Source organism: Diplotaxodon limnothrissa, linkage group LG9 (assembly GCF_057381915.1).
Source record: "Diplotaxodon limnothrissa isolate DT_005_m linkage group LG9, D_limnothrissa_male_GT1.1, whole genome shotgun sequence".
Taxonomy (NCBI): Eukaryota; Metazoa; Chordata; class Actinopteri; order Cichliformes; family Cichlidae; genus Diplotaxodon; species Diplotaxodon limnothrissa.
Window position 1 is genome coordinate 22967024 of NC_140604.1, and position 14590 is coordinate 22981613.

Sequence of the window (14590 nt, forward strand, 5' to 3'; positions counted from 1 at the left end):
GCTTCATCTTTTGTCCAACACAAAGGAACAAACTATATGCTTTTGCCATATTTTGTTGATGTCACCAGTTCATCTAAATTCCAGGGTTAAAACGAACGTAGCAGATTGTAATACATAATTCACTTTAAGTTTTACTAAATTTAGTTTCTACCGGGTTGTTTTAGAGAATCTGATGTGGATAAAGAAAACGAATACAACTATGATGAACACAAATGGAGACATTAAAAAATGTACTATATAAAAGTTTAAAGCTAAAAAATTTAAGTAAATTAAATAAAATGAAATATATGTATATATATTTTGTTAATATTAGCCCTGTATTTATTTTATTATAAATATCATATAAATAATAAATTTATATTGTATTATTTTAATGCACCTGTACTCTAGAAATGTAGTAGCAGCTCATTCATTGATATTCATGTGCAGTATTTCTGTAACTCCCCTGCAGTGCGCGTCATTTGTTTCCCCCAGTCATCTAAATCAGTCCTATCAATCAATCTGGACATGTGGGGGTTTTCACCCCCCACCCCGGTTTCTGTATGTTGGCTGCAAGCCTTTCGGGCAGTGATCATTCACATCTCTCCTTTCCATCCATGCACCCCTCCCGGCTCGGTTGCATGCTGCACGCATCATCCCTCCTCACCATGTGTGTTTGACGTCAGAAACTTAGGAGGGGCTCCTCCGTGAGGCTGGTAGCTGTTTGTGGTGCTGAAACAACGCCTGTATTGTGTTGCCGTTTAGCCACTTCGGCTCCAGTTTCTACCCGTTTTTTCCGTATTGTTATTATTATTATCTGAGCCCTCCGACATGCTCTCTCTGTGAGTCTCCTCCGAGCGGCCGACACTTTGAGTTTGGGGTTAAACAACATGCTGTTTTAGCGGAGGTGAGCGATGGATTGGAGTATAGGCAGGAGCGGTATGGATTCAGTCTGGTGTCCCGTCCTCTTCGCGGCATTGGCTGTCAGCCTTTGCTCCTCACCTGCCCTCGCCGACAGAAAATTTGGTAAGCAGCTGTGCTCCACTTTCTGTTATTGCTTTTTTTTTTGTAACATATCATGTGTTTTAGGTTTTTAGTTGTTTTTCTTTTGTATGTACGCTCACAGGCTCTGTCCGTGGTGCTAAATCCTCCCGAGTTGCCCTCTTTTGGCTCGATCTCTAATATAAACAGTTGCTCTCTTTGCAGAAAAGTTCCTAATGCATGCTGAGACTCATAATGTCGGTATTTGCAAACAGTGTATCACCGTCTTGGTGCAAACTTACCTGTGCCGTGGGCAAGACTGGATGAAACCTGAACAGGGAAAAGTTACATAACCTCTCAGGCCTCATGGACACAATCTTTCCTGCACACTTTTTGTATGTGTGACCACCTTTTACCTCCTTCACCTCTAGCAATGCATCCCATTTCATATTCCTTTAACAGTTTCCCAGCACATAAAAATTACTCACACGTTCCCTTAAGGAGCATGCAATTTTAAACTCAGTTAAATATTTGATGACATCCTATATGCTCCCCGGGAAAAGAGGGCATATTTCATATTGCTATGTTTCATATTCAGACTTGGCTGAGGTAAATTTTCATTACCCTTGATTTGTTCTTCCAGCCCTGCCTCAGACACTGCTCTGTGATTTGAAAGAAAAGAGTGGCAGATGTCCAAAGAGTGATGTATTGGAGCAGCCGCAGTGATAATTGTGTCCGTTTAATGAGACATATGAGAGATTAAATGATTCATTTTCCTGCTTCAGTAGTGTGTGAGCTCATTTACACTGAAAAAAAAAATCAGATGTACTGATCCAGCATCAGGAGGCGGAGCACATATTTTCATAAACTTTATCATGAGCTAGAGGCGAATATAGGTCTCTGGTCGCCTCTTCTGCTCTGATGATTCATACAGACACTGAGCTGCATCATATTCTGTATATTTAGAACAGGAGGAAGCCCTTTGGTAACCTGTTGTCTTATTTTCTCATATAAACACATATATTCTAAGTGATCAGATTAACAAATACAATAATATGGAAAGCCCAGAACTTACCCTTTTGTTCACTGGGTTTTTCTCTCTGCAAGTTGGCTAATTTATTCTTCAAATTCTTGTGAATGAGTCAGTGCTCATATTCCCCGAGTGCATTTCTCTCATTGAATTCTCAGAGTGTTTTTCTGTGTGTGTGAATGAGGTCTCCATTGTCAGAGTGTGGCTGAGAGTTGGGGATGGTTATTGTTTTTAATGAGCCCCACTGCGGATTATGCCATGTCATAGGGAAGATTTGGATCAAAGTGCACTCATGATGTGACTCTATTTATATAGCATATGTAAAGCTCTCTCCATATGTGTGTGTGTATATATATATATATATATATATATATATATATATAAAAATATATGTGTGTCTTGATCTAAAAATAACCACATCGTTGTGTTTGTGTGGGAGAGACGGTGAGAGCACGCTGTGTGTGGGTGTATACATCCTGCATGTCTGAGAGCACATGAAAGCCAGACGGAGAAAATAAGTCTGCAGCTACAAGCTCTGAAAATGCAGTTAATGGCTGTGATATTTAAGTAGTGGTGTGAATTTATGTCCATACGCACAACATTTTCCACATTGGCTCAAAGACTCCACCCCTGAGACACTTCAGCAGTTATCCAAACCTATTATTTGCTGTGTGGGAATAAAGAGATGAGCATTAGTGATCATTAGTGTTTTCATCGATTCTGCATACAGGTCAACTCAACTACTGATTCCTGATAAATGTTCTTTGTAGAATGAAAAGAAGACGCACGCCAAAGACTGTATATAAAAGACTGATATGGCACTATGACATCACTAGGTAGGCACAGCCTGTTTGGTTGTTTTTCAATAAATAGGACAAAAATGTTTAATACATCAAAGAAGAAGACTTAAAACTGGTGACGAGACCATTGACTTATCGGGGGAGTGTTACTGAGGTCATAGATCAAGTAAAGCTGTACAAGTCCCCCACTGCTAGCTATTAGAAAGAATGCAGGTTTAAGCTGCATTATGTGGGGGGGAAAGTATCTGGCTAACATCACCTAATCTTTGAATTCAGGTGTTTTCAGTCCCGTTATCACAGGTGTATAAAATCAAGTACCAAGCCATGAAGTCTGCCTCTACAAACATTGTGAAAGAATGTGTTTTTGTAGAGAGCCCACTGAATTTGAGTATGGTGCTGTGGTAGGAGGCCAACGTTGCATCTCTAGAGATTTGATGTTTCACAATCAGCTGTAAGAGATATTCTTGCAAAGTAGGAGTGTTTAGGAAGCACAACAACTGAGCCACAAAGTGGCAGATCACGTTGTCAAGGTTTGCAGGTTGTAGACCCGAATGCAGACTTCATAAACAAAAAACAAAACAAAGTAGAAAAAAATAAATAAATAAAAGTACCACAGAATTTATGTTATTTCATTTCCCACGCACAAAGATGGATGGACAAGAACGCCTTACGATTCTAGATTCTAAGGAAAACGGGGGCTTTAATTAAATATTGGAGGTAATCGGGGAGACTGGAAACATCGGGGTAACAAGACACAGCTGAAAGTGATTCTGGCAATATTGAAGGAAATGAAAGTAATGACTCAAGAGGACCAGTAAAACAGAGTAACTGCATAACAGAGACAAACACTTGACAGCGATGTATGCGATGACACCAGGAAGGCTAATTTGAACTAAAATGCAGGGAATCAAATATAAAGTAATCTAGAAAAAAATTTACAGGGCAATGGATTAGAAAAGTAGCAAGAACTAAAATCTAACCAGATTCTAGAGTTCAAACAGAAAATAGAGACAATAATATAATCTTTAACATCAGCACCAAAACTGTGTGTTGGGAACTTCATTACATGGGTTTCAATGACGGAGCAGCTCCAGCAGGTGAAATGTGCAGGTGCCCCAGTATGTTTGTCCATATAGGTCGCATCATTATTGGCTGAAAGCACCTTTTTTGTACACTCTGTGGCTTAATCAATGAATCAATGCAACTGGCAGAAAAACATGCCAGCATTGTAATAAGGGCCTGATAAGCTTGGAAGCAGAGGATTTTGATGGTTGGACACCTCTGAACCTACTTAAACTGATTCTGGATTCCCACCACTGGTAATAATATAACAACAGCAAAACAGAAACACAAGATTAGAATAAACTCATTCTTTGCTGCTTCGCTCGATGCACAGGTAATCATCCGTTTTGCAACATACTATGGCCAAGATTTATAACAAAGACAATTTTTCTTTTCATTATGTCCTGAAACGAGTGACTGGGCCCATGAACTTAGCAGAAAAGTGTTTTAGATGTCAAGATTGAAAGCTGTTTTCCAACAGACTAGAAGTGTTTTTACAACCACAGCTATTGCCATCAGCAGGTTTGTGGCTGTTCTGAACTGAGGAGCTACATCCATGTTTTATACTGTCTACAGATAGGAAGAGAAGCAATATCTAGTAAATATTAGTGGTTTTAAATCGCATTTTAACTTGTGGAGGGTTTACAATCATAATTATTAAGCCTTAACGAATTGGTTGCAACATAACTGTGGAGTCAGAAATGCATCTAGCATAAAAATTGAATGACTACAAATGTAAATGAAATGTAAATAAGAAAAATTTAGTTAATCCATCTAACAGCTTTGTTGGTAGATGGACTTTTCCCCAAATACTTTAAAGAAAGTATAAAGCCAACTCTAGGAAGCATTTTAACTGATGTTTTGTGGGTTCGTGTTGTAGTAATTTACTAAATTAATCAGCTTAAAGGCAGAACGCTAAACTAAATTACAGCAATTCTGTTTTCTAACCTGAACTATTTTGGCTGCAAAACCTGAATCCTAAAGAAGATAAAAGTAAACTTCCCCAAAGTTAAATGTTGTTTTCTCCTGGCAGCTACAATGCCTAAAATAGCCTAAAACATGCCACCATTACCCACCACTATTGAAACTTTAAACCCTTTATTCCTCCTGTATTTGCTGTTCGTCGTCTCTGTGGTGCACTAAAATTTTCGATTGGTTTAGATTCGCTCACACGGCGTGCCATTTTGTTGCCTTGACCCAGCTGCTGACGTCTGAGCGGCTTCTTCTGGGAGGACGCTCTGGTCTTCCAAAGACTGGGAGAGGTCATGGACTGGTTAACGCGTTTCCAACTTGTTCCCACCAAGGTGACTCACTAACCAGCCTTGAGTCTGCCGCCTTGAAAGTGAGATGTAATTCAAAAGCACAGCACTTGTAAATTAACCAAAAGGCAGCGGCATTTAAAAAGCTTAACAGCACTCTTACACTTTAATTTTGCCTCAGTGTACGCGAAGGCCTGCTGTGCTCGTAATTGATGAAAGAGGCAGAAAGATTTTTATCAAAGGATTGGCAACTATTCATCTTTATTTGAAGAGTGCTGAAAGGTTAATGCCTTGTTTACACAAAGTTAGAAAAAACATAATTTAAATAATGAATTTATTGACTCCAGCACAGATTGTAGCCAATAGAAAATTAGCAGAAACACTCTAGTGCCTTGCGATCAGTATTTCCATCAGGATTGTTGTTAAAATTCTGTTCAGCATCTCTGCTTTGTTTGCAGAGGTTTGGCAGTGACAAGAATCCCAATACAACTACTGAAAAAATCCCAGTGTTTGTTAGCTACGCAGGTAGCTTTTCTCCAGCTTGCAGGTGCTGTTTATGAGAAAAAAATGTACTTTCAGCAACATTTGCTATATGTAAATAATAAAAGAAAGAAATATTAATCCTTTAAAGGTTATGAGCAGCTCCGAGGATTTAATAAAGGGAAAGCAGAGCAGTCTAGCTGCTATCGAGGTGTTGTTACGATTCTAATAATGCACACACAAATCTAGCAGGAACACTGAGATCAGACTGAGCAGAGTTTAACATGGACACGCGGGGCTTGTGACAGCCTCTGAGCAAATCTGTTCCACTCCCCCCTTCAACACACTTTTTACACACAAATTAAGGAGTGTTAGAGGATATATTGATTGATATGTGACCTTTCTCCAATGTGTACATTGGAGATGTGCTTTAAGGCTGCACTGTCTGTCTGTTGTTTTTTTCTTTACAGCTGGCTCTCAGCAGCCACCACCTAACATACCCAGACAAGTGGGATTTGATTAACTGGCTGCTGAGCTGTATGTATTTTGCCACAGCCCTCTGTCATCCAATAGATATCAGGACTGAGTGGTAATCAAGAATCTCATAGTGGTAATAAATCAACAGAGGCGATCGAAATGTGCAGCAGTATTAGGATTGATATTTTACTACAGCACAGATTATGAACATGGTGAAGTCTGCATCCACAAGCAGGACATCTTGCTTCAGTGGAAGTTGTCTTTTTTCATCCTTTATGCTGCGTGGTTTAGGATGTCTTCTTTTTTGTGGCACTAGGGCACAAAATGTGCATTCCCCCAACCTGTTGGCAGCGGTTTCTGGAGGCTGCTCGGTGTCACTGGGTGAACTGGGTGGCAAACAATGCAAATCAGCAAAAACCTCTTGACATTGCTTTGGTTGCAGAATGCTGTGGTTGTCTGTAGTTCTCTCTTAGTTTCTCTGCAAATACTTGCTAACTAAAAACTCAAAAAAGTGTCAAATGAATTTTGAAACAGGTCGGCACAACTTTGACTCGCCATTTCCACTCTCGCTTTTCACTGTTTTGCTATAGTTCGGAGAGTAGCTGGACAGGGTTAGTAGACAAGTCACTTCCATTCAAACTATGACGTCAGCAACGTGCTAGCGACCAAAGCAAACACAAGGATGTTTTTGCCACCAGTTGGGGAAAACACATCATTCCATAGCAACAGGTGGTTGCCAGGGGGTGATCACTGACAAGTCTGTAGGTCTGCGTGACTGGGACTTCAGCAGTGACTGCCATGAAGTTAATGCCACATTAACTTGTCCACCAGTGCAGTATGCAAAACCTCTATAGAAGCAGGTGCAATGTATTTGAAGCCGTTACCATAAACCAGGGGTGGGGAACTCCAGGCCTCAAGTGCCGGTGTCCTGCAGGTTTTAGATATCACCCTGGGTCAGCAGATCTGAATCAAACGATTAGTTCATAACCAGGCCTCTGAAGAACTTCAAGACATGTTGAGGAGGTAATTTAGCCATTTAAATCAGCTGTGTTGGATCAAGGACACATATAAAACCTGCAGGACACCGGCCCTCGACGCCTGGAGTTCCCCCACCCCTGCCATAGACTGTATATGAAAGATCAACCCAGTCATCACACAGTAGAAACGCTTTGGACGTTTTTAAGCCTCAATTTTAATAATTTGGCTGCTTTCATTTAATTTTTGGGGACAATTTTATTTAGAATTTACAGAAATTTCACTTAAAAACTAGAGCGTCCTGTGCCGTACCATATTGTCCCCAGACATACTGGTATAAATACATTTTTACATGGTCACAAAAAAGTGTAATATTATGATATCAGTGGTTTATCAAGACCACAAGTTTGTTTCATAGCCCACACAATGACACAAGCCCGAGAACATCTGAGAGCGAGAGCGGGTGCCAGTCTTGAGCGGTACTGCTTCATCAACCTCCAACAAAGTAGGCTACACTTTGTACACTATTAAAAAAAAAACCTGTTCCTGATAAAGGTGGAAACAACAAACTCGTTTCACCACTTGAAAAAAACAAAAAACACCAGGAGTACCACTAAGCTATGAAGACACACGAGGAGGTGCTAGCAGACGGTGATGTGCGACCCAAAAGTAAACAAATGACTCAGCAGAGTGTCACCGGAGCGCTCACTCACTGCACTCAATATGACAGAAAGACCAAACGATGGATGGGAATTACTGATGCAGTTAAATGATGGAAAAGCAGCATTATGTGACAATATAAGAGTTGCAAAGTTCAGTGACTTTAATTACTCTACACTAAAGTGTTAAGCTGTTGTTTTATACTTACAAATTTCCAGAGAAAACACTACCTGGGCTACATTTCTGCTTTTGACGTATCCTTTATCACTATAAATAATGGTGTGTCACTACTATTGCACTATAATACTGCTGCTGCTTGTGGCAATAGATGCGAGTTCAGATGAGGTAGTCTGTCATCACTGACAGCAGCTCATTGGAAATGAAGGATGGAAAACGCCCTTTATTTTATTTGCACTAATAAATGCTGCTGCCTGCAAACTGCATTCACCATAATTATCATCATTGCAAATTTCCTTGAAATTTTGTGATATAATTTTGGGGCTACAGCCTCCACCCCTAGCTGTCAGTACAATTAACTACACAGAAAGTCATATTATTTATTGGATAATTCCTTGAAAAACACCAGTACAACTTCCGACACCCACCCCAGAGGTCCTTGTCAGTAGTTCGAATTAGCTCGCACACAGCAGCCACCCGTCAGATAAAGTGGGAATGCCCCTGAAATTGACGTGCGCATTTTTGAAAATGAATGTGGATAAAGTTCATTCATTCATCTTGACCCTAAAATTGTTCTGTTACAACCTTTTACTCCTTTTGGATATGCCAAGTAGGCAATACTTCCATAAATACATGGACGAAGAAAATGTAAATTTGATGCAGAAATATCTGCTGCTGACAAAAAAGTATGAAGAAGAGGAGTTGGGAGGTTCTCTTTGGTGCTTTGAATTAAACCACAACAAGTTCATAGTGCCAGTGTGGGCAGTTATGTTTACAGGTGTTAAGCTACTAGATAACACATTAAGGGAGCAAACAAGTGATCAAAGACCTTCTTCTGCACAAACATATCTGCAACAGATTTTCACTGTAAGATATTTTACTCTGGGCCAAAGCAGAAGAAGGTATAGTCAAACACCTCATGCATGTATGTATATGAGTTTTCTAGTAATGAAAACTCCTCTGCCACCAAAATTGCTAATTAAGTTAAAACTCATATAAGGACGAGAACTAATATGACTGCCAGACTAATAAAAACCCGGCTTTGATGGCTCTCCTACTCTCAGTAAAGGTCACAGTGCATTTTTCGTTTCTCTCAGGATGTCTGAGTCATCTTGACTGGTCTGGTGGAGGGTCAGGCCGAAGCGCCGGCCTTCAGCTCAGCCTTTATTGACACTTCGTATGAGGAGCCCTTCTACAATTCACTAAGGGCTTTGACTCATCTAATAAATGGCAAACCATTTATTGGATGAGTTTTCATTGTGCAGTACATCCCCCTCTTCGTGCACATGGCAGCACATGATGGTTAAATAAGCATTTGGTGTGCTATTTGCAAAGCCTGTTTTTCCAAATTAATAAACTCAACAGCTGCAGCATTCAGTACGAGTGTAACTGATCTGACATTAACAGTTCTGCCATCATCTGTTGCTGAATATAATATATATCTATTGATTCTCGCTAATAAAGCGCATACGGTGTTGTAAAGGACCTCTTCTCAGCCACACAGCTGCTGGAAGTCTTGTTTTCAGGATGACATGAATCGCAGACTGATAAGCTATTCGAGCGACGCTGTTTTTCAGATAGTCTGGGAAACTGGTATTTTTGAGTTTTTAGTTGATTTCACAATTGTACCCTTGAAAGTGCAAGGAAAAAAACGTAAAACAAAGCAGGCTGTGTATCCATGGCTTGGGTTGCTTCCACGGCTGGTGTGATAACAGGCGGAGGGTGGATTTTCTTTGTGATTCAACAGATGCTCAGAGGAGTGTGTTGGGAGCACGGCGGCTGGCTGTTCCTGTGTCTTTCCAGACAAATGTCGGCAGCTTATGAGAGGAATGAAGTCAGAATTGTGTCAAGATAGACGTGTCGAGACGATACATCTCGTTAGGCTCTCTTCAGTTCAAGGTGAACCTTGAAGATATTCTGGGTCAAGGAGGAGGAGTGCCGCCAGAGAAGCGAGGAAGGCGACATGTTCCAGGGGAAGTCTGCTTTTCTTTTAGACGCTAAAATTAGTTTATAGTTCAGTAGAGGCTCTTTCTTCCTCTGAGACTTGTCAGGTGTAAGAACATGACGCATTTGGACCTTTACGTTGATTAAAAACACAAACAAAGAAGGTGTTTTCCCGCTTGCGTGCCAACAACAGTGCAAAGAACGTGCTCCTTTTTGCACTCTCTCTCCTCTGCACACACCTGACACGGCGAGTGTTAAAAACGTCATCGGTTTTTACAAGGAGGAGTGGACGGCGTTTCTCAAGGTTCAAATTAACTGGTGTTGGTAAAGGGGTCAGAGTGAAGGTCACCTCTGTGTGGCGGAGCTAAGATTTATAATGAGGACAATAACACAGTAATGAGGATTCTGAAAGCTGTGAGCTGAGCACAGGAATTAATCTATACTATCTCAGCTGTGATTAAAGCAGTAACGTTCCGGTTTCGCCTTTGGGGGATGCTGATTAATACTCTGGGCCATTTCTCAGTGCAGCAGGAAAGGAAAATGACTGTTTGAAGGGAAAAAAGCAACAGAAAGATGGGTGTTTTCCTATATTTGTGACCAACTGTCTCATTTGAAGTACATTAGTAACATATATGAAGAGAAGAAAAAAGGTGACGGTGAGACAGCGGAGGCTCGAAGCGAGGAGGAGGTTTAAACCGTGTCTGCAGTCTATCGTGATGGGTAATGTGCGATCGTTGGCAATTAAAATCGACGAGCTCTCAGCACTGGTACGGAGTCAGAGGGAATACCGAGAGTGTAGCCTGATGTGTTTCACCGAATCATGGATGCACCAGGACATTCCCGATGAGAATGCTTCCGTGGAAGGCTTCCACACTGTTCGGGCGGACAGGGACAGCATCGCTAGCGGTAAGCGGAAAGGAGGTGGGCTTGCTGTTTTAGTTAACAACCGGTGGTGTAACCCTGCCAACATAACAATCAAAGAAAGGATTTGTTGCCCGGACACTGAACTGTGTGCTGTTGGACTCAGGCCGTATTATTTACCCAGGGAATTCTCTCACGTCATCTTGGTGGCTGTTTATGTACCCCCCTCTGCTAACCCCACAGCTGCATGTGACACTATCCACTCTGCCATAGCTCGGCTACAGACTCAGCACCCGAGTGCCTTTATTGTGATCTCGGGTGACTTCAACCATGTATCACTGGACAATACACTACCAACATTCAAACAATATGTGGACTGTCCCACCAGGGGAGAGAAAACTTTAGACTTACTGTATGCTAACGTCAAGGATGCATACAGCTCCTCCTCCCTCCCCCCACTTGGTAGGTCAGATCATAACCTGATTCACCTCCCCCCCCGCTATGTGCCAATTGTGAGGAGGGAACCTGTGACCACCAGGACTGTCAGGAGGTGGTCAGAGGAGGCCTTAGCAGAACTACAGGGCTGTTTCGAGGTGACCGACTGGGAAACACTCTGTGAGCCTCACGCCGAGGACATCAATGGGCTTACTGAGTGTATCACAGACTACATAACTTTCTGCACCGACTCCATTGTTCCAGCTCAGACTGTTCATTGTTACCCAAATAACAAGCCGTGGGTGACTAAGGACATCAAAGCCCTCCTCAACAACAAGAAGAGGGCTTTCAGAGGGGGCAACAAAGAGGAGGTGAGGAAGATCCAGGTGTTACTAAAGGACAAGATCAGAGAGGCTAAGGACAATTACAGGAGGAAGCTGGAGTGGAAACTCCAGCAGAACAGCATGAGAGAGGTGTGGAGGGGCATGAAGACCATCACTGGATTCAGGCCAACCAACAGCAGGGGAACTGAGGGAGGTGAGAATAGAGCCAATGAGTTGAATCTGTTTTTCAATAGATTCGACACCACAGTGTCTGCTCCTACCCCCACAACCTCACCTGTAGTCAGCCTGGAATCCAGAGCCACACCACTGTGCCAGCCTCTCTCTTCACATGGTGCTGTTGCCTCCTGTGAGATTCCTGACACCCCTCCCCCACCCATCACCTTCACTCAATACCAGGTTGAGATGCAAATGAGGAGACTTCACTCAGGCAAGTCTGCTGGACCAGACGGAGTGAGTCCCCTTGTCCTCAAGACCTGTGCCCCCCAGCTGTGTGGAGTCTTTCATAAACTGTTTATGCTGAGTCTGAGTCTGCAGAGGGTCCCGGTGATGTGGAAGACATCATGCCTCGTCCCTGTACCAAAGACGCCACGTCCCAGTGGCCCCCAGGATTACAGGCCCGTGGCATTGACCTCCCACATCATGAAGACCCTGGAAAGGCTCATCCTGGACCAGCTGCGACCCATAGTAAGACCACACCTGGATCCCCTTCAGTTCGCTTATCAGCCTCGTCTCGGAACTGAGGACGCCATCATCTACCTGCTCAATCGTGTCTACACCCATCTGGACCAGCCGGCGAGCACTGTGAGGGTCATGTTTTTTGACTTTTCCAGTGCTTTCAACACCATCAGGCCGACCCTCCTGGGTGATAAGTTAGCAGCGATGCAGGTGGATGCTTCTCTGGTGTCCTGGATTGTTGATTACCTGACAGGAAGACCACAATATGTACGTCTCCCACAGTGTGTGTCTGACAAGGTGATCAGCAACACAGGGGCACCACAGGGGACTGTCCTCTCCCCCTTCCTCTTCACCCTCTACACCACAGACTTCAGCCACTGCACAGAGACATGCCATCTTCAGAAGTTTTCTGATGACTCTGCGGTGGTTGGATGCATCAGCAGGGATGATGAGACAGAGTACCGGGCTGTGGTCGACTCCTTTGTCACGTGGTGTGAGCAGAATCATCTGCAGCTCAACGTGGCAAAGACCAAGGAACTGATCGTGGACTTCAGGAAGACCAGGAAACACTTGACCCCTGTTTCAATTCAGGGGGTCAGTGTTGACATTGTGGAGGACTATAAATACCTTGGAGTACACATTGACAATAAACTGGACTGGGCTAAAAACACCACAGCACTTTACAGGAAGGGCCAGAGTCGTCTCTATTTTTTGAGGCGACTGAGGTCCTTCAACATCTGCCAGAAAATGCTGAGGATTTTCTATGAGTCTGTTGTGGCCAGTGCGATCCTCTATGCTGTTGCATGCTGGGGGAGCAGGCTGAGGGTCGCAGATGCCAACAGACTTAATAAACTAATCCGTAAGGCCAGCAATGTTGTGGGGATGGAGCTGGACTCCCTCAAGGTGGTGTCGGAGAGGCGGATGCTGTCCAAGATAAAGACAATGTTGGATAACACCTCCCACCCACTCCATGACATGCTGGTCAGTCACAGGAGCTCGTTCAGTGAGAGACTGAGATTACCGAAAAGCACCACTGAACGACACAGGAAATCATTCCTGCCTGTGGCCATCTCCCTGTACAACGCATCCACTTAACACACTGTTTGCTGCTACAACTACACATGTTTCTTTTCCAACTATTTATTTATGAGTGACTTATGTATGTATGTATGTATGTATGTATGTATGTATGTATGTATGTATGTATGTATGTATATATATGTATATATTGTACTATTCTTAGTTAGTGTATTGTCTGTCTTGTCTTAATGTTGGTTTAAAATGGAGCACTGTAACAAAAAATAATTTCCCCCAGGGATCAATAAAGTATTCTGATTCTGATATATCTCCTTCAGCTCTTGAAAAAGGATCCTTGAGCATTATTTGTAAAACCCCCAAGATGATGTCTACAACAAAGAAGGTGCACAACTTCACCTACTTTTTGTGGATGAGGTCTAAATTCAGTAGCTAGTTCTACCATCTCTTAGGAAGTTTGGGTAGCATCCTGCTAAGCTCTTTCATCGGCAGGTTTTTAGCGTCTTTTGAGGCAAAGACAAAGAACAACATGGCACGTACAATTAGCAGCAAGCAGGTGGAGCATTTAACAGAAAACTGAGGTTTAAAGAAGGCCCAGGATTAGAGTGCTTCCTTTCATCAGGTCACCAGAAACACAAATCCTAATGAATGCTAATGATCAGCCAAGTTGCCTCCTGGCTGATGGACTACTTTCTGTTTAGGGCCAAGAATTTGGCATTTTGGTCACCACCTTGGTGTTTTGTTGGTGTCAGAAGTGGTCGTGTTTTGATAAGAAGCTGTAGTGCTAAGTTAACAGCTATCATAAGCTAGCTCAGTATATCATGACTTTAAAGCTTAATACAGTTTAAATAGGGGACTAATGAGAAAAAACGACTGTTCGTACGTGCATCCCTCCATCTTCTGCCACTTCTCTGGGATCAGGTTACGATGTTAACACTCAGCAGAGACGTCAAGGCCTCCCTCTCCAGGCTACTACCTCCAGCTCATCAGGGGAAACACCGAGGCTTTCCCAAACCTGCTGAAAGATACAATCTCTCGACTGAGTCTGGAGTATGCCCCGTAGCCTCCTCCCAGTCACCTTCCCTGAAACCCATCAAGGAGACATCCCAGTCAGATACATAAACCACCTCAACTGGCTCCTTTAAACCACAACCATCCATCGAGAGAAAAACGTTTTTTCTAACAGGACATAAACATCCGTATTTCTGTTTATGGCACTAGTTGGTAGCATAAATAGTTTAAAATGAATGTGTTTTAACCCCCTTTGCGGTCACCCTGGGGGCCACAAATTTAAATAATGGGACTTGGATACCGCTGAATACCTCAGCATTTAAAATCCACCTGAATATAGACTGCCTTTCCTTCTCAATAGCCTAATATTGATATTCATCTTGCAATGGGGGTGATTATGCAGAA

At 42.6% G+C, this 14590-nt stretch overlaps 1 protein-coding gene across 1 annotated transcript in view; it reads left to right on the top strand.

Annotated features, from left to right (window-relative positions):
• The first annotated feature begins 893 nt into the window (after positions 1 to 893).
• The window catches only part of ptprn2 (protein tyrosine phosphatase receptor type N2), a 156731-nt gene continuing 143034 nt past the window's right edge, over positions 894 to 14590 (top strand). The window contains exon 1 of the mRNA XM_085362286.1: positions 894 to 1005. Within this exon, the coding sequence (XP_085218412.1) occupies positions 894 to 1005 (112 nt within the window). The remainder of the gene's footprint in view (positions 1006 to 14590) is intronic.